The 25,823-nt window shown below is 36.5% G+C and overlaps 1 protein-coding gene across 3 annotated transcripts in view; it reads left to right on the plus strand.

Moving 5' to 3' along the window:
• dock11 (dedicator of cytokinesis 11) overlaps positions 1-25,823 on the plus strand; it is a 75,392-nt gene that overhangs the window by 26,226 nt on the left and 23,343 nt on the right. For 2 of the 3 annotated variants that reach the window (XM_026937321.3, XM_034303517.2), the window contains exons 17-38: positions 619-803; positions 948-1,013; positions 1,524-1,616; positions 2,357-2,480; positions 2,565-2,686; positions 2,904-2,984; positions 3,111-3,200; positions 4,350-4,471; positions 4,638-4,707; positions 4,923-5,048; positions 5,634-5,705; positions 6,555-6,701; positions 8,400-8,483; positions 13,147-13,258; positions 13,924-13,962; positions 14,761-14,942; positions 17,088-17,201; positions 18,624-18,693; positions 18,844-18,932; positions 19,801-19,915; positions 20,161-20,227; positions 25,637-25,684. In XM_026937321.3, coding sequence (XP_026793122.3) covers positions 619-803; positions 948-1,013; positions 1,524-1,616; positions 2,357-2,480; positions 2,565-2,686; positions 2,904-2,984; positions 3,111-3,200; positions 4,350-4,471; positions 4,638-4,707; positions 4,923-5,048; positions 5,634-5,705; positions 6,555-6,701; positions 8,400-8,483; positions 13,147-13,258; positions 13,924-13,962; positions 14,761-14,942; positions 17,088-17,201; positions 18,624-18,693; positions 18,844-18,932; positions 19,801-19,915; positions 20,161-20,227; positions 25,637-25,684 — 2,218 coding nt within the window. The remainder of the gene's footprint in view (positions 1-618; positions 804-947; positions 1,014-1,523; positions 1,617-2,356; positions 2,481-2,564; positions 2,687-2,903; positions 2,985-3,110; positions 3,201-4,349; positions 4,472-4,637; positions 4,708-4,922; positions 5,049-5,633; positions 5,706-6,554; positions 6,702-8,399; positions 8,484-13,146; positions 13,259-13,923; positions 13,963-14,760; positions 14,943-17,087; positions 17,202-18,623; positions 18,694-18,843; positions 18,933-19,800; positions 19,916-20,160; positions 20,228-25,636; positions 25,685-25,823) is intronic. The other variant, XM_026937322.3, reaches the window with a different exon arrangement.

Genomic DNA, 25,823 nt, shown 5'->3' on the forward strand with positions numbered 1-25,823 from the left:
GAGGGTGAAAAGGAAGGGTGCAAGCACCGTAATTATACATTAATTATGTAATTATACATTAATTATACCATTAATTATGTAATTATACATAATCAATATTTTAACCACAACTTATATATAACTTATATATATCAACAATATATATACCTGACAGGAGTAAAATAAGGTAAAAATAAGAGCTATACATGTTGACCATGTATATCCAAATTCAGTCCTAAATTATACCTTTGTGTTTTCCGTGCAGCCTGTCAGTGGCTTTTTTAAGCAATAATAGATTTGATTTGGTTTTAAAAAATATTTTTTTACAACATTTTGTATTTATTATGATTCAGGCATGCATAGCAACAGACTCTTGTCTGACATTATCTTTGATCAATAGTTGTCGCTGTAACACAGCATACGATTTAGGTCACATGATTAGGTCTTCCTGGAAGTTATCTGCATCTGGCTGAATCCCAAATGGCTTGCAATAGTGCACTACATAGGGTTGAGAAACAATTAAGAAACAATTGTCTACATAGTGCACTTATAAGGAGTAGGAAAGTAAAGCTCAAGTTAAATAAAGAAATGATTACCAGCATAACAAACAAATATTCTCATAATTTTTTGCTGTCTTAGATTCAGTGACCTCTTCCTACATCCCAGTGAAGCCATTCGATGAGCAGTGTGAGAAAGTGTGTGTGGAACTAGACGAGTTTGTCTCTGAAGAAGCCAAGTACAATCACCCTTTCACCATCTATAAGAATCACCTCTATATCTATCCCCAGCAGCTCAAATATGAAAGCCAAAAGACCTTTGCCAAGGTAAAAAGCTGTAGTCCCAGGTTTAGGAGTTTGTTGCTGATGCAGTGACTTGAGGTTGATTTATTGAAAATAAGTAATGGAGGAAACCGGATGAAATTTTGGTGCAAATGTTATTTGTGACTGTTTTATGTGTCTGTCCTGTAGGCGAGGAACATTGCAGTGTCCATTCAGTTCAAAGATTCAGATGAAGAGGGGGCAGGCCCACTTAAGGTAATGTCCACATCTCATTTTTGTGATGCATAATATCATTGTGTAATGTTTATACAGTTTTGCTCTTGGTTAAATTAAAGATTACATTTGGGTTAGGAGAGCTGGTCAGTGTAAAAGGGCGCATTTTGATGCCCAGGCTATAACAATAATGACTGAAAAGCACATTTCTTAATCAGCGAATGACATTCAGTAATAGAAGAGTTATTGACTGTTCTGAGGATTATGAGGCATTGAATAAACTAGCTATCTAGTATTGACTCAATTTGCCTGGATATGCAAACATGTCCTCGTCATGCAAAAATCCAGCTGTGTGTCAAGTTTAATGAAACCAGTCACATTATTAGTAATCTTCTACAGAGAGAAGATGATTCAAAATCTCAATGAAGTATTAAACAGGAGCATTACTATTCTTGCTTAATAGAAATCTCTTTGGCTGGACAGAGTAAGGAAGGAGTTAATGTTGAACCATGTAGTTTAATGTTCAGTATTTTTATCCATTATCCATTCCAGTGTATCTACGGCAAGCCAGGGGAGCCATTGTTCACCACTAGTGCATTTGCTGCTGTGCTGCATCACAACCAAAGCCCTGACTTTTACAACGAGGTAATCTTCATTATTTTATGAATATTGTCAAAGCATCCATGTAGAGCATAACCATGAAAACTATGCACTGAAGCTTAAAGAATCATTGGTTTTTGTCTGTGTAGTTTGATTGCTTGTGGAATAGGTGAAATGATGTCAGACTTTCCCTTTATTCTTCCTTTTTTCTTCCTTTTTTTCTTAAAACAAGTTCCTCTTAGCATTCCAAACAAGGCTGAATTGCGGCAGTAAAAAACAAGGCTGAACTTAACACAAACTCGTCGTAAGGAAATTGACAAGCACATAAAAAATTTTTTCAGCATATAAAATCAGATGTCTTCAAATTTAATGAACAGTGAATAAATAACAAGGTCATTTTTGTTTATTCTGGTTACAAGTCACAAGACTTCCATTCTCAAAAAAGGCATGATTTTTAGATACAGAACTACTATTACTGATGGCATCAGGAAGTGAAATGCATCACACCCCATTCACATGCACTTGTCTTTAAAGACTGTATGTTCTGTGGCTGCCACCTTGTGGCAAGCAGGAGATTTGTATCCCCTGAGTTATTATCTATTAAGAAACAGAATGGGACTTTACCCATTGGTTTAAGGACAAAGGTAGCTAGATACTGTATGGTCAGCACTGTAATATGGTTTATATAAGAAATGAAAATGAGAATGGGTTATTAGAATATTTGTTCTTTTCCTGATTACCTTGGTAATGTAAATCTCTTGTGACATTAACTTCTTTTATTGTAGATTAAAATTGAGCTGCCAATCCATGTTCATGAGAAGCATCACATTCTCTTCACCTTCTACCACATCAGCTGTGAGCTCAGTAACAAAGCCAGCTCCAAGAAGAGAGAGGGAGTAGAGACACTGGGTAAGAGTGCACATGTTATTGTGTGTGCACATATCAACCTTCATTATTAAAGTAGTCCATCAAACTCCTAATATTGCATTACAGTGGGATATGCCTGGGCACCACTGCTAAAGGATGGGAGGATACAGTCTTCAGAGCTGCAGCTTCCTGTATCTGCTAATTTACCTGCTGGTTACCTTTGTGATAAGAGCCAAGACTCCAAGAAGGTAGGTTCATCTCCTCTAGCTAAGGATTTTTTTTATTGATCCTATGCTTCCAGAACTAAAAATTACAAATTGCTCTTTAAATCAATATTTAATGGCTTCCTTCTTCTAATTAGACCTTCACTGTACTGTGTAAAATCACGAGAAGAGCTCCCCTGCTTTTTTTTTTTCCAATGAATTTGATCAGTTGGTAATCCATTCTTTTCATTTCTGCCACAAGTCACCAGACATCAAATGGGTGGAGAATGCTAAGCCGCTGTTTAAAGTGAAGACCTATGCAGCATCAACAATTTACACTCAGGTCAGCTTTATTCACTGTAGTGAGTGAAAAACATCTGTTTCAATCCTGCTTGTTAAAGCTCATTATTTATACCTTTTTAAAACATTCTGTGGCACTGAGCCCATATTTGTGTTTGGCCCCATCTAGGATTTGCATCTCCATAATTTCTTCCAGTATTGTCAGCTGCGGAAGTCTGCGTCAGAGGGGAACCTGACAGAGCTCATCAAATACTTAAAGGTGAGAGCATTCACTAGACCAAGAGCAAAGTAGAGATATATTTGGATACGAATACATGATTTGGGTTAAACAGGTAATGTATTCTAAACGGATACAAATGCAGATACAAATAGGAGATAAGCTCAAATAAAGACCATAAATAAAGACTCAGGGATACTAGTTTGTTTATTTGTATAAACCTTTCAGTTTAGGCCACGCACACTACAGGTTTAAATCCAAAAACAGATATGAATATTTGGAGCACTAAACAGATACAGATACAGATAGTGTCATTGCATTCCACTCCTAGACCAAAGTGAATAAAGCTATTAAAGTTATTAAAAATATATGGGGTATATCACATTTATAGTACAGTGTTGTTAAAATCTTCTTTTGGTCAGAAGGTTTTGATTAATTTTCTATAACACCAATGCTCAGACAACAGGTCTGGCTGCAGTTCAGCTTGGATTTATAACAATGCGCTCACTGTAATGTGTTATCATTTCTATAGTAAATTCTGCAGGGACTTTGTATGACACACACTCCACATATTACATAAGGGTAATAATAAATAAAAGGGATAGAATAACTTCTTGTTATTTTCAAAAGAATAAACATATAATTGTTAAAAATTTGTGTGTAAGATTCAGATTCACTCACACACACACACACACACACACACATATGTATGTATATGGTACACATTCATTCTTTCTATAGTCTCAGATAAAGAACTTATCTTGTAAGGCTTGTATTTTATATCACTTATATCACAAGGGAGGTGCAAGGCGCAGTTATTACTGTGATAATAAACTTCTGTGAAACACAACACCTTAAACGTCTCATTATTACAAATTAAATTTCTTTGTCTTTCAAATGTCTTTATCTGGTCCCAAGCCCGGATAAAATGGGAGGGTTGCGTCAAGAAAGGCATCTGGCATAAAACCTGTGCCAAAACATGTGGACCAATAATCATCTGTGGCGACCCCTAATGGGAGCAGCCAAAAGAACAACAGCAGCGAATTTCTTTGTCTTTAGGGTGTACAAACTTTTGCTTCAACTGTAGGTTAGCATAAATGAAGCAAGTGGTATATCCATGAGGTTGTGTCCAACATGTAAAACAATATTGATCTTAAAAAAAATCTTCTCCTTCTTCTCGTCCTGTGCCAGTGCCTGCACGCTGTGGAGACTCAGGTCATCATTAAATTCTTGCCCACCGTGCTAGTGCAGCTCTTCCAGGTCCTCATTACGACAAGCAAAGAGCCTCAGGAGATTGCTGTCAACGCCACACGGTAAATCGGGTGCTCTTTGGATTGGGCTGAAGCAGATCCAATAAGTGTTAAAGCTGCTTTTTCTCCAAAACTGACAACCTTTCTTTAATTCAAATGTTTCATTTGTACATGGTATAAAGACTGAAAAAAAGACAGCAGTCGTAATAAACTGTAATGTTCCCCACAGTGTGATCATTCACATTGTGTCCCAGTGTCATGAAGAAGGGCTGGAGCACTACCTGCGCTCTTTCATTAAGGTAGATATATTTATTACTGTCACTGTGTTAATGATTCTCTTGTCCTACATCTCATGTTGTTCCACTTTTTTATTCAGTTTGTAGGCTATTTTACTGGTTATTGAAAGGTTTAATATATTTAAGTGTTCATATATTTGGCGTTACTTTAAGTAACTTTTTAATCTAAATAGATTTATTTGAATAGGTTTTACCTAAAATGTCTCTTCTGTCCATAGTATGTATTTCTCACAAACAGCGCAGCATCAGGAAACTCAGTGACCACGCATGAAGTTTTAGCCACAACAGTGACCGCAATTCTCAAGCAGACTGCAGACTTCAACACCTGCAACAAGCTACTGAAGGTATTATTATTATTATTATTATTATTATTATTATTATTATTATGTTTATCCCGTTTTTGGTCTGTGCATGTGGGTTTTCTCTGGGTTCTCCGGTTTCCTCCCACCCCCCGAAAACATGTCAGTAGATGGCTTCACTATAAATAGGTATGAATGAGTGTGTGTGTGTGTGTGTGTGTGTGTGTGTGTGCATGGTGCCCTGCAAAGGACTGGTGTGCCGTTTAAGGCCTTGCACCCAGTGCTCCCAGGATAGGCTCCAGATCCACCAACCCTGACCAGATTACTGAAGATGCATGAATGAGCAAATTAAACTTGCAATACTTTCTCTGAACAGCAGGGTGTACTGTGGTCTTTTTTTCCCCACAGCATTTCAGTTTTCTTCACAAGCCAGCCAGCCTCAAAACTAAATTTTATGTCATTTTTTTTTTTTTTTTTTTTTTAAGCTCTGGCTAACACCAAACAAGCAGAGACAGCATCAGTCACAACTTCTTGTGAAGAATTTAGCCCATTTACTTAAGCTTTTGTACCCAATGATTAATTTGCTTTCTTTACCAAAAGTAGTGAACATGTGTTTGTCTTACATTTCAGTACTCATGGTTCTTCTTTGAAGCAATGGCCAAGTCAATGGCACATTACCTTTTAGAAGGCAACAGAATGAAGGTTGGTGCTTTTCATGTCATTTACAGCTTACACTCTCTTATAAACCTATCATAGAATTTTTACAGCAAGAGAAAGGATGGAAATATAATGTGTCATTGTTTTAAAAAAAAGTTACTGATCATGGTGTGTAGTATCTCATCCTTAACACTAGAAGTTTTTACATACATACATATATATATGTGTGTGTGTGTGTGTGTGTGTATATATATTTTTTTGGGCCACACGCTCCATAATCATTAAGGTTGCAATCTGATTGGCGTTCAACACTTCTGTCTCATGATTACTTCCCTGCATTGTTTTCCAGGAGGAAAACAAACTTCTGAGCACTGTGTGCTTTTTGGAGCAATGTATACTGCATTTACTATATTTTAAAAAGTTAATGTAATACTATCTTTTAAAATTAATTAAAACATTTTGTTTAAAACGGTTATGAACAATTGAGATGATCTCTCCTGTTTGTTCAGTCAGATAGCTATTACAGATGGCAGGAAAACATGGAAGTGTTTTCAAATTGCATACTCAAAGATCCTGGCATTTTTAAATAAGTGTAGCGATGTTCCTCAGCCATTTGATATTTTCTTTGGCTATACTGTATGAATGGATACGCATGGCATATTTTTTGGTAACTTAAAAAGTACATGAATCATTGATGCAAATCAAGAGTTGCCATGTCTTTGCTTTTATTTTCCATAGCATGACTTCATGATCTCCCATTAAAGTTTGGAATTAAAGAGCTTAGTATTGAACTAACAAAAGAGAAGAATAATAAGCAAATGCATAAAAAGCCACTCAGAACATTTCTCAGAGTACAAGTGAAATCTAATTGAAAGCTCTGTATTCCTCTTATAGATGCCTAGAGCTCAGAGGTTCCCGGATTCGTTCCAGCAGGTGCTGCAATCTCTGCTGCTCTCCATCATGCCTCACATCACCATACGCTATGTAGAGATCCCGGAAGAGGCTCGCTGCGTCAACATCAGCCTGGCCAACTTCATTAAGGTATGTGTATCTACTTACTCAGGCATCTAACCCGCATGTACACACAGTCACGCAGAGAGGGTGTTAGCAGTAGATAGCAAATAAACCACTCTCTTGGTAGAAGAAAAAAAAAATCAGAGGCATTACTGTAGGACATTTGTCTTGCAGCTCAGTATGGGGTATGTGTCTTGAGCTAGACACATACATAACTATAATTCATTAAAAGCCCTTGGGCATTAAAACTCTTTTTTTTTTAAACTAACTTTTAAAACAAATATTTATGATTTTAGTATTATAAGGATCTGGGGGAAGAGGTGTTTGTGATATGGAGCATTAAACCTTTGACATTAAAAGCACAACTACAGTTACACTTTAATCTTTTTTCAAATTTACATTTTCAAAATTTTGAGATAGCTAGAAGGTGGAAGTCTCATCACTGACCAAACACAGAATAATAAAACTTTATTAAGTTTTGTAAGCTCAGATAAGGCCCAGTTTAAGCTCTATCTGTCTGTTTCTTAGCAAGCAAATTCATAGTGTGACCTTTACACCTATTAACACTACATTATGATTGTATATGCTTTCCAGTAGGGGTGGAAACATCAGGCTCCTACACAATATGATACAATTTCGATTCTTAAGGCAATGATTCGATGATTTTGATACCACTGAATCTGCTCCAATACAATATGATATGATTTGATTTAGTATCCTTCAGTCGTTATGTGACAAAGAATCTGGGGTACTCCTACCATTAATTTGTGAAGGATGATGACTTATAGAAGGACAAATTAAAGTATCAGAGTTACAAGCAAATAACTTCGCTAGCGTATTAAATTATTTACACATCACTGTGAAATTATGTTTACACAGCAGTTGTCTGTCCTTTTTCAGTAGTAATCAATTTATAATCAATTATAAGCAATACTATTCAATAATAAACAATTTATTATTGGTTCCTCGATTCATTTAAATCATTATTTTTTAAGTCAACGCATCAATCCAAATCGTCCGATTATTACACCCCTTCTTTCCAGTAAGCTGTTTTTCTGAATATATCTTTAGAACTAACATTACAGTTATCTTACTTTAGAAAATTTGACACTGTTCCTAAACAAGATATTTTTACTTCAAAATTTTATTTAGAAACATATAACAATGTAGTTACATTAAAATACATTAAAAACTACACACACACACAATCACTGTCTGATTGCTGACATTATGTTCTTGTTACACTGGAAAGTTCTGTTTTTTAAGCATATAAGTTTTGAGTATGTTCTTTTCTGTCAACACAAATAGAATGTGGGTATCGAATGACCACGGCTGCATATGCTGTGTGTTTCTCCTGGATGATGATTGGCTAACATAATTTCATAAAGCCAAGTTTATATATGTGTTTGGTGATAGAGCTTATTATTGCTTCAACTATTAAACCAAAAACTTAAAAAAAAAAAAAACACCAGATGAGAATAAAGTATCCCCCAGTGATGAAGTTTATGTGGTTATTTTTTGTTATTTACTCTTTTTTAACCACAATGCCAGACAGATCCTTATATTACTGAGGTCATGTGTTTTCTAGTAGCTCTCAGCTATTCAGTGTTATATACCTTAGTATACAGTGTAGTTGTGCCTCAAAATAACAAAACATTTACTTGATTTGAACTGTTCTCCTAATGTTATAGATACATGTGAAAATGCTTCTACCTCTCCTTACAGCGCTGCCTGACCTTCATGAACAGAGGATTTGCATTTAGTCTTGTGAATGACTACATGTGTGGATTCAGCCAGAAAGATCCCAAGGTAAGAAGTACCATTTTTTATTGGGTTTAAGGTAAGAGCAATACTTTCCAGGAAAAGTTGGTGGTAGGTCATTTTAGGGTTATTTATTGTAGCACTGCTTTCCACAGATAGGCCAGCTCATATACCCTTTAAAGCTACATGATGTCATCGGGGTAGTATCAGCATGCAGGCCATGGCTATGAAGAGTCATTAGATTTATGGTGGGAGGTTTTGATGAGAAAGTGATGCATTTCTCTAATTTAAGCTGAAACAGCAAATACCTATGGCAGGGGTCATCAACTGGCGGATCACGGTCCAGATGCAGACCCGGCAAAGTATATCAGAGGATCGACCAGAGTACTAGAAAAAATACTGTAGCAGAGATGATCAGTGTATGGCTCCAATTTTCTAAACATTAATCATGTTGATTTCTGTAGCAGATCCTCTGTTGTGACATTTATGTATTTTGTTATGTGAAGGCAGCTCATTGCAAAAGGAAAGAGTTTTCACAGATTTTCATAGATCTTTTTATTTTATTCACAATCTTTTGTTTAATTAGGGAAATGGCAATGGCTTTGGGGAAAAAAAGTCGACAATGAAGACAGAATATTTAAAGGTGATTGGGCAGAGAAGGATGCATTTATTCTCTGCTTCAGTGTCTCGTCTTGTTCAGAATTTGTAGTATTAGTCAAAAGTCTTAACACGAAGCAAAACATAACAGATTGTCCTGTTTTATATATAGGCATGGTTAAGCTTTAAAGGTCATTGTCATCACAATTCACTCATGTTAGCTGCTTATCCAGACCTTTGTAAACAATTATTTTATGAATATTTTATGAATGAACAAGAATTTTTGTAGCTGGACCTTCACGTTTTTTATTGAACACCTCTGACCTTTGGTATATAAATATTATTATATAATTATTATTATAATTAGTATATAAATATTATTGATTTCAGGTATTTGAAACTTATGCCTCTCAGCTTGTTAATCACATCCAATATCTCTCAAGAAATGAGCCCAAAGCACTTCTGCACACTTTTATCTCCATTTATATCACCAATACACAGACTAACATTGTGTAAAAAAAAAAAAAACATATGTTGATGCTTATCAGATAGAGTATATTTACCATAAAATGTTTTTACAACTTATCTTAAGCTCAACAATATAGTTATTACAGTTGAATGGACTCTTGTTGAATGGAGCATGTATCATATTGGATTGTATCATATTGTTGAATGGAGCATGTATCATATTGGATTAGAGAAGCTGACACAGCCAAGTGATAATGCAAGATTCTTCTCATCCTTTGACTGTATAAGGAACTTCACTCTGTCTTAGTGTTTTGCCTGGCTATCTTTGAATATAATAACATTCATAAGCATGCTATTATCTGACTAACTACCATTTCCAGTAGTAGGATGGTACTGTCACTACTTTTTAAACTCAGCTAGATGATTACTTTTTAAACTCAGCTAGATAATTATGTATAGTAAACTATAAGACAAATTTTATACAAAATCAGCATGAGGTACCAAAATTAGCTTAAAACTAATACTTTCTCTTTCAAGCTTCTGATCATTTCACAGCACCTTAATGTATTGTTCATTATAGAACACAGATAAAAGAGTAACCATGCTTGATGGCATCTGAATGTATTTGACTTGCAAATACAAGTACATCCTCATTCCAGTGTGGTCTCTGAAAAACAATGCATACAGTATACACTCACATGCTAACAGGCATACTTGACATACTTGCTAACTTGCTACTTGTGCCAGCAGCTTAGAAAGTTCAGCAAGGGACATTTCAGAGGCTTTGATTCCTGCTTTCTAGAGATTTTTAAAAAATAGATAGTAACTTTTTGATGTTGATTTATTTTGATTCTTGTATAATGTTACTTTTTTCCCCTTAGTCAGCTTCCAGGACTCTGTGACATTGTTATGGGGCCCTAAAATGTCTTTGCTAGGATGTGGCCTGTTGTCTCAGTGTGTACTGAAACAAAACTGAATTTGTTTCTTAAACTTGGGGAATATTTTATTAAAGCTGAGGTTTATTATTACCAGCCAAAATCAAGTCAGGGTTTCTCTAGTACTGGATATTCTTGATTTTGTACATATTGAGTTTTTACATTTTCATGCAGGAAGCACTACCACTGAAACTTTATTAGAAACCGAATTACCTAGGCCAAACCCCCCTTATTCCTCCTAACCATATTGATATTGTTTCATTGACAAACCAGTCATTAATTATAACAATATTTTAATAGACTTGACAAAGAAGGGGAGTATGTAGACTACCATCCAACATTTTGGACACATCTGTTTATAGTGTAGGAATGTAGAGATTTTATACATTTTTAATATGATTATAGAATAATAATGACATTAACAGACATTAAAGCTATAAATTAACAATATAACAATATAAAATTGTTATAAAATTGTTTGATATAACAATATAAATTTGTTTGATATAACAATATAAAATTGTTATATCAAAGCTATTTTATATTGCGTTCTTAACAGTATTCCTGATGAAGCTCTTGAAGTCTTCTCAGCCAGCTTTTCTTCCAAAATAATCTGAGCTCCTGAGCTGCTCACTGCTAAGTTCTAAAACAAAACAACTTGTAGAGAGAACCAATAAAATTTTGACTAGTAAAGACTACTTATTTTATTAAAAGTAAATTCTGATATAAATTCTGATTAAATGGGCATACATGGGTATTCACGTCACTATTTCTCAAATAGAAACGTATTTCAAATTTGATACAACTTTATCAATAAGCCTTTAAAACAATGAAAAATACAAATTCACGTGTCCAAAAAATATTGTAGAAATAATACGTACCACAACAAAGATTTGTTTAATTATCTGATATTCCCAAGTCCCAAGTGTTATAGGATTCCCATCCAAAGATTGCATTTACTGTAACTCGCGTGTCAGTTATGTTGAAGTTAAGTTTTTTTGGGGTAATGTATGTCCTCATATTGCACAGGATGTAATGAATGTGCTAATGAGTATGTCCTCATAATGTGGTTGTGGCATATGAGAAAATATGGTCTGAGTAAGCGTCATCTATTGTGTCATAAGGTTGTAATGAAAAACATGTGCTAGGCAACCTAATACTGGTATGCATTTCCCTGAATGACATCTTTATCTATACACCCAAAAAAGTGCAGTTTATTTAAAAAAACAGATTTTCCCATTGGCAACAAATGAAATGCCCCCATTTGATCTCAATACCAGAACTGTCAGATATTTCTTGGTTCCACCATGATGATTAAAAAAAAAAACATATGCCCACACAGATACACACATGCACACACACATACACACACACCTGGCCATCTGCCATCTGACTTTCAGCTTTATTTTAAGAGGTTCCACAAAAATATGGCATTTACCATTTAGGAATTACAGCCATTTTCAACAAAGTACCTCCATTTTCAGGGGCTCAAAAGTATTTGGACAAAGTGACATAATTGTAAGTATAACCATTATTTTAATACTTGGATGAAAATTCTTTGCAGTTAATGACTGCCTGAAGTCTGGAGCCCATGTTCTCAAAACTCAAATTCTGAGTTTCCTCCCTGCTTTGCCAGGCCTTCACTGCAGCCACCTTCAGTTGCTGCTTGTTTGTGGGTCTTTCTGCCTTCAGTCTTGTCTTCAGTAAGTGAAAAGCATGTTCTATTGGGTTGAGATCAGGCGACTGACTTGGCCTTTGCCTTCAAAAAGTCTTGAGTTGCTTTCACAGTATGTTTAGGGTCACTATCCACCTGCACTGCGAAGCGGGGTCCTATCAGTTTTGTAGCATTTGGCTGAATGTGAGCAGAGAGTAGTCCTGTACACCTCAGAATTCATGTTGCTACTTCTGTCGGCAGTCACATCATCAATAAACACCAGTGAGCCCGTTCCATTGGCCGCCATACATGCCCATGCCATAACACTTCCTCCACCATGTTTTACACAATATACAATGTGTATACAGTCAGATAATATACAGAAATATAAAGATAACCTACTATATATACTATGAATCTAAAATTATATAAAGATAATAAAGAATATACAGTATAGAATGGAGCTGCAGGATGATTAGGCAGTAAAACATCAGTGGCCTAACGGTGTAGTGTGGACTTCAGCAGGGTAATGGTTGCAGGGAAGAAGCTGGCCCTGAGCCTGCTGGTTCTGGTGCGAATGTTACTGTATCTCCTCCTAGATGGAAGGAGGTTGAGCAATTTTGGGATTGGGATGAGAGGAATCCCTGATGATGTTGCGTGTTCTACAGAGACATCTACTGTGGTGAAAATGTTCAATAGCTGGTAAATGGGCACCGATAATGTGTTGGGCGGCTTTCACCACCTTTTGCAGGGCTTTTCTTTCAGACACCATGGAGCTGCCATACCACACTATGACGGAGTTGGTTAGTTGGTCAATAACACCTTATTTAAAACTTTCTTATGCATTTCAATAATGTAGTTATAAAATAGTTAGATAAATTAATAACATTAGCAAACATTATTGGTATTCACATTTTAACCCTATGCATTATAAATTTCTATGACAAGAATTGAAAGTATTCAGACAGATTTGTTAGTCGAGTAAGCTCAATATGTAAGGTTTATGCAGTGGGAGGAGCTGTCACATGACGTATCGAAATACTTTTTGCATTTACAGGTATTGACAGAAATGAAGTTCTACTTCCTCATGGCAGTGTGCAATCATGAGCACTACATTCCACTGAACCTGCCCATGGCATTTGGCCGTACCAAGTTACAGAGAGTCCAGGGTATGTTTAGCAATTTTCAACGCTTCTCTTAGGTGTATTTTTACTATATTTCACTCCTCCATTCTCCCTGTCCCCCTCCTCTACCCTCCCCTACCCTACCCTACTTTACCTGCACTTGGTCTTGCACATTGAGATCACTCTAACTACAAGCACTCACCTCTGGAGCTTTATACCCACATATAAAAATTTACATAACTAACTGTAATATTTGTGTAGATTTTGTATAATGTCTGTTAAATTTTGACTTTATTTTGGTACATTGATATTATGTCCCTTTTCATTGTGGTCATGGTAATAATATCTATATTCCACATTTTCACTTTTACTAGTACCACTTTTACTAGAATTCCTGCACTGCACCTGCACTTTCTAATAAAGGCATATGGTTGTAACTGTCAGATGTTTCATAGATGCACAGATACATTTGAAAATCTTTTCATAGATGGAGAGGTACAGATCAGAGCAAGTGATATTCTCTGCAGTACCTTAGATGATCTTATCAAACAATATTTTTACATATCCAAGCTGAATTTGCATTCCCAGCTAGTGAAGCACCAAATTAATGTTGCTTTCGACCACTTTGAACACACACGGTCACCTCCCTCCCTGCATAATGCCCTCTTTTTTTCATTCTCTCTTTTCTGTTTGTTTTTACTCATGATCAGATTTTATTTCATACGCGGCGGAGTGTTTTGGCGTCATAGGTAGGTGGTGCCGGCAAATGTCAATGCGAAACAAGTCCAGGCTGCCATTTATAACCACACTAACTAGCTAGCCACTTTCTTGCAACAGCCATGATCATGCTTGAACATCTAACTGTCATCGCATCTGACATTTCAGGCCTGGGCCTGTGCTTTTTCTGTCTGCTTTACTATGCTGAAATCCAATAGTGCATTATGTCATTTTTTTTGAATGAACAGTTTTTAAATGGATGTATTTAAGTCCTTTTGTGTTTGTTATTTCCACAAATAAAAGCACTTCCTCACAGGTAGGCGCCACTTGTCTTCGTCACACTCTTATCTCGCTCGTGCCCTCTGCACTGTTTGACTAATTTTCAGTGCACAGAAGGATCTTGTGTGAATAATATTAGCATATAGAAAAACAGCACACAGCTGTTCCCAGAAAGACTGCTGTGCGCTCAGGGAGATCTTACTGCATAAAACACAAGTTCTTTCTGAAACTCATGGGTTGGGGAATGCAATATGGTGACCATCTTCCAACGATACACAATTTATTTTTTGTTTGAAACTGTGTTATTATATAAGAAACACCATGTTTTCATTAAGACACATTTCACAGTCACGATCAAATGGTCTGTGTCTTGATGGCTGAGGGAAGATCTGTAGTTTGATGTACTTCTCATCTACTTTTCATGTAGACGAACAAAGCTTGAAATGCTTATTGCCTGTCCAACAAATTGTTTTTAATAAGACATGAAGTTGCTTGTTAATACTGTTTATAACACTGATGATAATATAAGTAACACTAATAACACTTTGCAGACCAGAGTCTGGAGTACAGCCTTACTGAGGACTACTGCAGGAACCATTTCCTGGTGGGTCTGCTACTGCGAGAGGTAGCCGAGGGCTTGCAGGGAAATCCAGAGATCAGGCAACTGGCTGTAGCTGTTCTGAAGAACTTGATCATTAAACATGCCATGGATGACAGATACACAGCTTATAAGGCAAGTAATAGCTGTTAGTGTTGATCGTTTCCTTCTGGAAATAAGGACTGCTGGGACTGTATTCAGAGTTGGTCTCTAAATTCGGTAGTTTAAATACAAAAATTTAAGAAAGTTCTGATTATGCAAATCACCTGTGTGTAGTTCATGCCTATGTCTTTGGCTATGATGCTGTCTCTCCTGAATGCCTCTTGGTTAAAAAAAAAAAGAAAACAACTTTTTGTGTACTTTAAAATGACTAATGACTAATAATAATAATATTTACAGCCCAAAATATGAATTTTAGATTGAACTTTAGTGTTAAACATCTAACTGTCAACACTAGACTTAACACTGCTCCTTGCTCGAGCCAGTATCATGAGAAATGGGCTGAAGTCTGAACAGTGATATGTGCAATTTTAGTATTAAAGCCTCACTACGCATGCGTATCTCAACTCTGAATAAAGCCCTTGGTGTTGTTTTTTTTTGTTTTTTTTTTACGTGACAAGGTAACAGACATCTGCCACCAGTGTTCTGCATTCAGAAAACTGTCTCATTGCTGTCGCCTTTCATATTTGCATACATAGCTCATTGTAACGTGCAATTGTTGGAGAGATATACAGGATGCAAGGGCGTAGGCTGAAAACGTTTATTAGGGGAAATCCAATAATCTTTATTCAAGGTCTATGGAGTCAGAACAGGCAGAAGAAAACAGAACAGCATAATCAACAATAAAAACAAACTGACCAATGTAAAAAATCAGAGGAATAACATGATACAGGCGACAGAAACTTAGACCATATAATGTCAAAGGACTGCCAGAAAAGACAAAGCAGGACAGAATGCAAAAAATAAAAACTGGAATATAAACAGGGACAGAGACAGGGCTGATATGACACTCACATCCTGCTTTATTTGACACAGAATTATAGGTGCCCCTCCTGTAGTACTAAACAGAGTTATGACTTTTGCAAAATGAGTAAAAGTCATAACTCCGACTTAATATTAAGAATTAAAGAGACTTTACAGACTTTACTTTTCATAAAGTACCCAGTCCCTTTATAACTCTTTTTGGCTCATGTTTTTCCTTAACTGATGGTGGCAGGCTGTCAACATATTTTACTTATTTTACAGAAACCATTTCAGAAGCCAAAAACACATTGGCAGAACTTGTCAAAAAAAAAAAATGTATAAATAAAAAGAGAGAGTGCGATAAGGATTTACATGTATATCTCTAAATGGTGTATGATATTGTACCACAGACAAGGAAACCTCAAACCCTGCTTACGCCATTGTGCAGATGACTGTCGAACAAAATCTTAACCAGGACACTGATAAGCAACTGTCTGTTATGCAAATATTTCATTCGGCCTATTGTACATAAGCTTCTAAAGCTCTGGAACTGGAGACAAAACATGAGCTGTTTGTTAGAGTAATTGTGTTTGTGCATTTTATAGTTCAGATGATCTGAACAATATGCTTAATTCACCTGTTGTAGATGTCAGCTTTAAATTAGTCTGCGCAAAAGTAAACTGCCAGTTATGAACTTGTAAATTATATATCAGAGAATGCAAACAGCTTTCATAGTCAGAGCCAGATGGCCTTAGACAATAAAATTTCATTCCACCATTGAGTCCATGTTTGTTAGTCTCCTAAAATAAAGAATTGACCCACTGTTGATGCATTCTGGGATAAAAGAAGTGTGTTGTTGAGAACAGAAAAGCATCTGTAAATGACAGAATATCCTCTGTGTACATGACTGACCGTTGATCCATGGAAGGGACTGTGTGGAACATAACAGTCAAAATTGTGCAAATGTTTAGTTATAATGTTTTGTTTATTTGCATGTGAGTGGCACAGTACCGCATCAGTTAGTGCTGGTGCTTTAAAGCTCAAGTCCTAGAATTCGATTCTGAGCTCCAGTTACTCTCTGTGCAGACTTTCTCATGTTATCCCTGAGTCTGTGGGTTTCCTCTGTGTTCTCTAGTCTCTCAGAGGGCTTCATGAGTAGGCTGTCCAACGTTCTGCATTTTATCATCAGTGTTTTTATTATTATTATTATTATTGTTGTTGTTGTTGTTATTGTTATTATTATTATTATGGGTGTTGCTGTTGTTGTTTATGATTATTTGTTTGTTTGTTTGTTTGTTTTGCTTGAACTCTAAACAGAATCACCAGGCCCGTATTTGTGTGCTCTACCTGCCACTCTTCGAGCTACTCTACCAAAACCTGAATCAGCTGAATGCCAAAAGGCAACCTTCAAGATCTGGCTTTGGCATCATGGTAAACTTCTGTTGTTCATCCAAGGGTATAGATAGTCATGGAAAATGTCAAAAAAAAAAAAACTTCACTGACATTTATTGATGAAACCTCTAGCAGTCATTCAGAACAGTAGAGGGTTTGCTCTGACAGAGATGTGAGGAATCACTTAACCTTGATTAGAACCATTCCAAATTGACAAAAAAGAGGTTTTTGAAAGTAATATGCAGTCGGTGATCTTAAATTAAAAACAGGCAAGCCAACATGATCCCAAATTAACTGTAAAGAATGCATCAGTATATACACTGGGTGGCTCATTCAGATTATGGAAATTACCTGTGAGCAGTTCACACTTGTTTTTCTTGTGCAATGCTTTTGGGGCATGAGTCAAGGCCACATCCTTAAATAAAAACAAACAAACAAAAAAAAAAACAGAGGTGCTTTTAATTAGTTTTAAAATGAAAACTAATGAGTCAATTTGTATATCAGAATTTTGCTGTCAATTGCAATACATAATAGCACAGATATAGTCAAGTCCATAAATATTTGGACATAGACAAAGTTAGTGTTATTTTTGCTATCTGTTAAAATATATTGGAGTTGAAATTAAGTAATGAATTGTGCAGACAATGTACAGGCTTTCAGTTTTAATTTGAGGATATATACATCAAAATCAGGTGAACATTGTAGGGATTTCAAGCAGTTTTTCTATGTGCTTCTCCCTCCTTTTTAAGGGACCAAAAATAATTGGACAATTGGTTGCTCAGATGTACAAGTAAATCAATAAAATATCTACATTAAATTTCAAGTGTGGCATTTGCACATGGAATCTGTTGATGTTAACTCCGAAGAGTTGTCACTGCCACTGAAGCAATCCGTCATTTGGCTGAAAAATCAAAAGAAATACATCAGTGAAATAGCAAAAACCTTAGGTGTGACGAAGCCTAATAGTAGATAACGGGTATATGGATTGGAATGTCAGGAGAACTCCACCCAGTGTGTAATTGTCTGAGTAGCAGTTTCGTTTATAGCTAACTCTGAGGTCTGAATATAGATGTGCACAATTTCTGTATTAACTCTTCAACATGTTCATATAAATGTATGATTATGGCAACCAAATTATGGCAAGTTATGGCAACCGGAGGTATTAAATGAGCAGAGAAACTGAGAAATCAGCGAGGACTATTAATATCTGTCCGAAAAAGAACATAGTCAGTCATTAAATGTGTAACCCTTAGTATTGTTTTTGGAGGTGTTTCCTCACTGTCTGAATCAGTCTGTGCATTTAATCAGAATTTCATGTTTTGCTTGACTTCACATACTGTTGATATGTTACTTCACCTGGAAAAGGTACATGTTTGCTGTTTTGCATGCTTAGAGCAGATTTCAAACTGCATATTTTATTTACTCAAATTAAAAGGATTCTTTTCTGAAATGCCTCCTCAGTGCAGAGATGATGTGTCCATGACTAGCTTAGACCCTCGGCGTGCCAGTACAGCCACTGAAAAGGAACCAGGTGAGCAGAAGTATAAGTGCAAAAATAGGTAGAGAGATTTCAAAATACAACATTTATTTATATTTTTATTTGTAATAATAATAAATGCTTAATTTATATAGCATACTTCTCAAACCTAATGAAGACATTAGTGATGTGTTTGTCTCATAGCTGGGCTGGTCACAATGAATGGACATTTAAGGAAAGAAGACTCGCGAAGCTCAATGTACGGAGACCCTGGAACACCAGATATTAATGAGGTTAGACTTCTAGAGTTCTAGAGTGGCTTGGGATGGGTCGCCTTGACAGAGCAAAAAGAAGTATTGAAAACTAAAGATTTTTGCCTGTCATCAAGGGAGATAATGAATTCAAGTCCTGATGATCCCACGGCCATCTGGGAGTTCAAGAGGGCCTAATTGTTCCAGAAAGACAACTACTTATCAACCGACTAAAATCTAGCACAAACAGCCCAGTAGCAATTGTGAATTATATTGATATACTGTATGCAGATCAACCACAGTGAAGCTGATTAAATTCACCACCATAATGCAGTCAGTGGAGCAGAACAGAGCAGAAACTTCTCATTAACACCATTCAAGAAGGCTAAAATCTTGGTTAAAAGTTCAGTTCAGAAATCAGTCTTCCTCATTTCATTAAAGCCTTGAAGCAACATTCTGAAACTCCTTCCCATCAGAACTGTCAAACTACAGTGTAACTACTCTACAAAGTCTTGGAAGAACCATGTTGCATATACATATTCTGATTATCGACAGTGCCATGTTTAAGACAATGTTTATAAATAAAATCAGTTAAACACGTTCATTCAAATTCATACTACTTTATCTACATACCTGTCATGGCTACTGTTACAGTGTTATGCGGTGGGCCCTCTGTGGATTGTGGCCCTGGAATGAAGCCCTGATAGCCCTTTGGCTTAACTCAGAGGCCGTGGGTAGGAAAAGTATGTGACTAAATTAGGGGAGAAATCCAAAAAGTGTGTCCTACTAAACCTATTGTAGCTTATCCAGATTTAATGAATCATCAGTCCTTTCCAAGTAAGCACAAACAAATCATGAAATATCTCCAACCTGTTTTCACTCCATGTATAATACAGTGTTTTTGTTTCAGTTACAGAGACGTGAGTCCACAATGAGCACCCTTCCGTCCATAGGGCGCCTTGGACGTTACGAGGTCAGAGGACTGCTGCTGTGTTTCCTGCACATTGTAAAGACTGTATCAGAGGGTCAGTACCAACTACGCTATTTGCTTGTATAATGCCAAATATTTGTCATGCACTTCTGATACATTTTATATACAATCTATGTTTATTAAACATGTTTTGTTTAACTGTGTTTTGTGTGTAATAATCCTATTAATGGAAAACAGGGACAAATATAGTTGGTTCTGAGAAACTATTTAACAGATGTCAACAAACCTTAAACTTTAACTTAACCTTTAACTTCTTATGCATTTGTTCTTTTCTCTCAGATACCCTGCTGACCTACTGGAACAAAGTGAATCCACAGGACATCATGAACTTCCTCAGTCTCCTAGAGTGAGTGTGTAAACAGAAAAGTATTTTTAAAGCGTTCAGTCAGTCACAGGTACGCGGATTCCTTGTTTAAACTGCCACACCTTGCAGGTGGTATGATTGTGGGGGAAAACTCACGCAGTATTATGTGTCACACTTTTATTTTTTGGTGCCATGTAATAAACTCACATGCTTGAATGGTGATAAAAGGAGATAGTTTCAAAGAATGAGTTTGTGGAGTATAAGAGTTCTGGAATATAAGCAGAGTTTATTCTTGAGGAATAATTAAACTTCACCTTTTTGCCCAAGGCATCAAAGCCTTTTAAACCTATTGAAATGTTTGTTTAATATGGGCAGGGTTTATCTCATTCCACCCTAACAATGACTCTTTTTTTACGATATACACTTACGGGGAAAAAAAAAAGTAATTCAGCCCTGTGGAGCTGTCTGGATTAACATGGTAAAATATATTCAATTGTAAGCTAGTCATTTAGTTTATAAAATCGATCTTATTTAAAGGTGCAATAATCCTTCAGTAGTATTTATTACTAGTCCAAATGTACGTAGAACATGATAAAAAAATAGTTTAATACCTGGCATCAGCACAAGTGTGTTATGTGGCTGCTGAGTGTATTATGTGGTTTACCATAAGTGGTCGTAATCGCCTCATTTTTTGTGTTTACATGGGGCTCTTTTGTTAGAGACCCCCACAGCACCCTTTCATTCTGCACCTATGTCTGTCTGTTCGGGAAAAAAAACCATAGCTAAAACGGGTAGCTATGCCCAGTGCAGCCATATGCTTTTACAGTGCAAAAATATATACTTAAAAATATATATACTAAAACCAGATTAAACACTGGTAGTACTTTTTCACGATGGAGTGAAATTTATTTTAAATAAAGTTAACTTATCAGAATTGATTGCTGATGAAGCATATAAAGCTGGATGCAGAATTAGTGACTTTGCTCCTAGACAAATATGTAATTTGTAGTAATATGTAAATGCAATCTGTATAAAGCTTTGAATTGTCTGAGTGGAGCTTCATTTAATGAATCAATTAGATACATTTTCATCACTTAGAGAGCCAGGTAAAGCAATGCTTTGGATAAACCACCTTCATAGAAATGTTTGGAACGCTAGCTAACTCTTGTGCAGCTGACAATGCGAAGGATCCTAATACCCGCTAGTATAACAAGAAGAGTACTTATGTAATTAGATTGGTTGATGAGTCACCCTGGATAAGAGAAATGTAATGTCAGCTTGTGAAATTTTAGCTATTAAAGAGGACTGCAGCTATTAAAGGGGACTTACTACAAAAAGACAATTATTGCCACATGATCAGGCGTTTTTTTTTGTTTGTTTGTTTTTATTTGGGTCTCTTATCAGTTAATGTTAGCATCATGCTAACTAGGTATTTATCTCTTTGTGAGGTAATATCTTCCCTAATGCGGTACAACAATGCGGTTCTGTACTTCTTTCACCTATCTAAATAACAAAGTAAGCAAATACTCTTTATTTATTAATAATTTAAAGCAGTAACATTAATAAATAGACAGCCTGCCTCATCACTTGAAAGTGATGCCATGACAGTCTTTGCTAATGCTAATGGTAGTTAGCAAGCTAACTCTATTTGAACCCTACGGGCCACATAGATCCTGAGGACGGAGCTTAGTGTTCACTGGTGGAAATGAGAGGCAGGCTCATGGAGTAAAAGGGAAAAAAATAATTCAGATCTTGTTGAACTCCACCTGCTTAACTGCTAGTGACATGATCTTGACTAATTTTGACTAATCTTGCCTATTTGCTACTTTAAACTAACAACACTTTTATTGAAATATTGTGTGTGTCATTGTGTAAATCTGTAGAATAAGAACTGCTTGAAGAGGAAGCAGTCGAATGTGGTATTACAGTGAGGTATTACAATGAATGCAGTGCTGGTGTTTACCTGGGCCCGTATTCACAAAGCTTCCTAAGCCTAAAAGTTGCTCCTAGTGACAAAATCTAAGAAAACTCTTAGAATTATGATGTTTTCTTAGAATTTCCCCTTAAATTTAGGACTAAATCTTAGTAAAGATAAAAATGATTCACGAAACATCTTAGCCCTAAAAACAGCTCCTAAGGTAAAAAAATTGTTAAGAGTAGAGAGGAGGACTTTTAAGAGGCTTAAGAGTTTCTATAGCAGAGGACAAAATGGCGGAAAGAAGAAATATTCTCCAAACACTGAACGATCGTGAGTTAATTAAACGCTACAGATTGGATCGCGATGGGATAATGTTTGTGGTCGAACTTATTAGAGATGCGCTCACATCTCCCACCCAGCGTAGTAATGCCATAATGCCAGAAATGAAAGTGATTATAACACTGAGGTATTTGGCAACTGGAAAAATGCAACAGTGCAGTAGTGATGACTTGTTCAATTTGGTTTTCTTGTTCTTTCACTTCCTTCCATCTCTCTTGGATTGTTGGCTACATACCATCCAAAAGTGCAACTTAAATAGACTGTCCTGCAATCATGTAAATTGGTAAAAGGTGAGCCATTTTGCTCCCATCAGTCTGAAATGGATTACAAATAATAAAATCAGTATGGTAAATAAATGTAAGAACTTAAATATAGTAACTACTGCGTGGAAATTGGTTGCTTCAAAAGTAGACACATTTTCAACATTTGGCTGTTTTAATTAACTTTAAAATATTGAAACTTGGCATAAAGTAGCCTGTATTCATGATTATACAATTTCTTAATACAAATACTTTATGATTTCACTGTCCATTCTTTTATCATATTTTATTTATTTTCACAAAGAGCGCATTTTAAGACCTTTACAGAGTTTTTTATCAACCAATCACAGTCCTTGAATTGCTGCGTCATCCCTAGCAACGGGGTCAACCACACCTCCTCACTAAGATTTTTGTACTTTCCTTACTCAGAGTTGCTCTGAGAAGTTTCCTAAATCACTTTTAGTCTAGGACTCCCAGCTAGGACTTTTTCAGCTAACATAGGAGCTCTCTGAGAGAATTCTAAGAAGCTTTATGAATACGGGCCCTGGTCTGCTATATAAAAGTTTTGTCTACCAGCTCTTCACAACAGAATGCTGTTGCGGTATGTGCGGTATGGTGGAGTATAGTCTGATAACAGGCCTGTTACTGGGCAAAGTCCTGTCATATCTTTTGACTGATTGGTGTGACTCATCATTAGTTCATACTGTGATTTAATAAAAGTCTGCTGGGCTACTCAAAACCAATTGCTAGACTGTGTAGGATGACTGTATATTGTCAACTCTTAACTGCCTATTACGGCATCTAAGTATTCACTAGACAGTAGCCTATAGCATAAGTCAGCTGTCATAGACTTCATTTTGTTTGAGGCTATGTCTGTATTAATGTTGTCCTGCCCCACCAAAATCTATGGTCATGGGCTGCTGCTGGTGCATAATATACTAAATCGCAACTGAGAATGACTCTAGAGTTAATACTGCTTCATACTGAGAAAGAGAATCCCTCAAGGTACTGATATTGGTCAATAGGCTGTTGAACATGAAAATCACTCATTCACTGATACATTTTTAATGAGTATAAGAACCACCTAAAATTTTGATGGTGAGGATTACTTGAACTCACCATAAAGCACATAGATTTCAACAAAGACTGTAAAATCTGTTGAGGGTAGATGGTGAACCCAATGGTGCCACTGTCCACAACTGACATTTGTCACCTCCTTTAACCAATTGGCTAACCTGTCTTTAGACAGCAGAGTACCTTTATGATGTTCCCCAAAACACATAAATAGCTGATCTGCAAACACAATTAGGTAGATATCCTGCGCCATAAACATCTTTGGTAGGAATTCCGGGCTTGAACCCTGCTCCCCAATGCAGACAATATGGGCTGACCAATAACACCTGCAATTCATTAACCTGCCTGGTCCTAGTGATGAACAGTAAAAATGCTTTCATTGTCAATGTCAAAAGCCATTTTATGTCTGCATTTTTCATTAGTTCAGATGTCAAGATGCACTAGCTGCTTGGTAACAATTTTAGATGCCAGTGTGGGATCACTGTTTTGCATGAGGGTCAGAGATATTCTGCATCTTTAAGAAAAGGTTTGATTAGTTTATCTGTCCTTTGTGCGCAGCCAGTGTGGCCACATGCACTTTTAGAGTAGACCCAAAAAGAAACACTTCTAGTCAACTCTGCAAAAATTCTAAAACATGATGCACACATGGTTTATCTTTTCATATGTATTTAAAAAAAAAAAAAAAAACTTTCACTTGCCTGCATACAACCTGACCCCTTGTGAGCATCCCAGTATGCCGAGGTCACTCCTAGGGACCTTACACATAATTTCAGGGTGTGTATGGTGTGTATCTGCTTTATCTTTATCTAGTACAGGTCTGTATGATGAGTAGTGGATACAGAGGTCAAATCAGTAACATCAGCAGCAGGAGGAACCATGGTCTGTTATCAGCAACAGTGGTTGAAAGAAAATGAAGTGTCATAGATAATATTGACAGTGGTGGGTAGGCATATGGCAGTTGATTTGGCCAATTGTGTGCCAACGCATCCTGTTTCTGTCTCTGCCCTGGCTGTGAACCCTGTTTGCAAACAGATCAGTTTTCTGTAGGTGTTCCAAATTAACTGAAACACCATCTCACGGAATTGCCAATCTCCGGTTATGGACTTGCTGCGAGGCAGCACATTTGCTGTGTGGTTGTATCAACGCAGTAGGTGCACAGATCTCAGAAACAGGATGTCCCTGATGACCCGCCCACTTGCAGAGTTTGTTTGTCCACCTCAGCATTGTTTGTGTTTTTGTGCCTTCCATTTGATGATCCGAAAATGTTGCAGTAATGGCCACACAGCTTTTGAGGACACTGATATGCTGACATCAAACCCTGTTTCTTTAAAAAGGCTTATATAGGCTGCAAGGAGCTTCATTTCTGTGAACTGCATCGTCTGGACAGGTGTCAAATGTCTTGTCTCATATGTTACGTTCAATCCTAGAACTTCCACATGTGAGATCAGGAGCTGCCTGACATGTCACTTGCTTTTAGTGTTATCCATACAGCCGCTAGTCGTCCCGATAGGGGAATACATGAAGACCTGGCTTGCAGGAGCTTAGCGCAACTCATACATTTTGTAAACACCCTGGGTGCTAAAGCTAACACAAAATGAAGGACCCTGAACTGGTATGTCACTCCACTTATGTCCAAGCGGAGGAGTTGGCTGTGCTCCATAGCAATTGTAACGTTGAAATATTTTCTTACAATAAAAATTTACTTCATTTTATTTCTGTGTGAGATTTAGCCAATTAACCACAAAGACATTTTTTCATAACCTTTATTTATCTCTAGCAAAATGCCAATGATTCAGCAAGTCTGTTGCATAACTTTCTTTTTTTAAAATTCTGATGAAGTGCCTATTATGTTTTGGGCAGGATTTCTCTGGTTCAATTTCGTTATGCTGGTAAAAGGAACATAAATAGGTAAGAACAGTAATATCTTGTTGGATTTTGTCACTTAATAATGAATGATAATGATGATTTTCAAAAATACAAGCTATACCATCTCATGTTATGTAATAAGAGCATAGATCATGTCATCGGGTTTTATCATTTTTTCATC

Source organism: Pangasianodon hypophthalmus, chromosome 4 (genome assembly GCF_027358585.1).
Source record: "Pangasianodon hypophthalmus isolate fPanHyp1 chromosome 4, fPanHyp1.pri, whole genome shotgun sequence".
NCBI lineage: Eukaryota > Metazoa > Chordata > Actinopteri > Siluriformes > Pangasiidae > Pangasianodon > Pangasianodon hypophthalmus.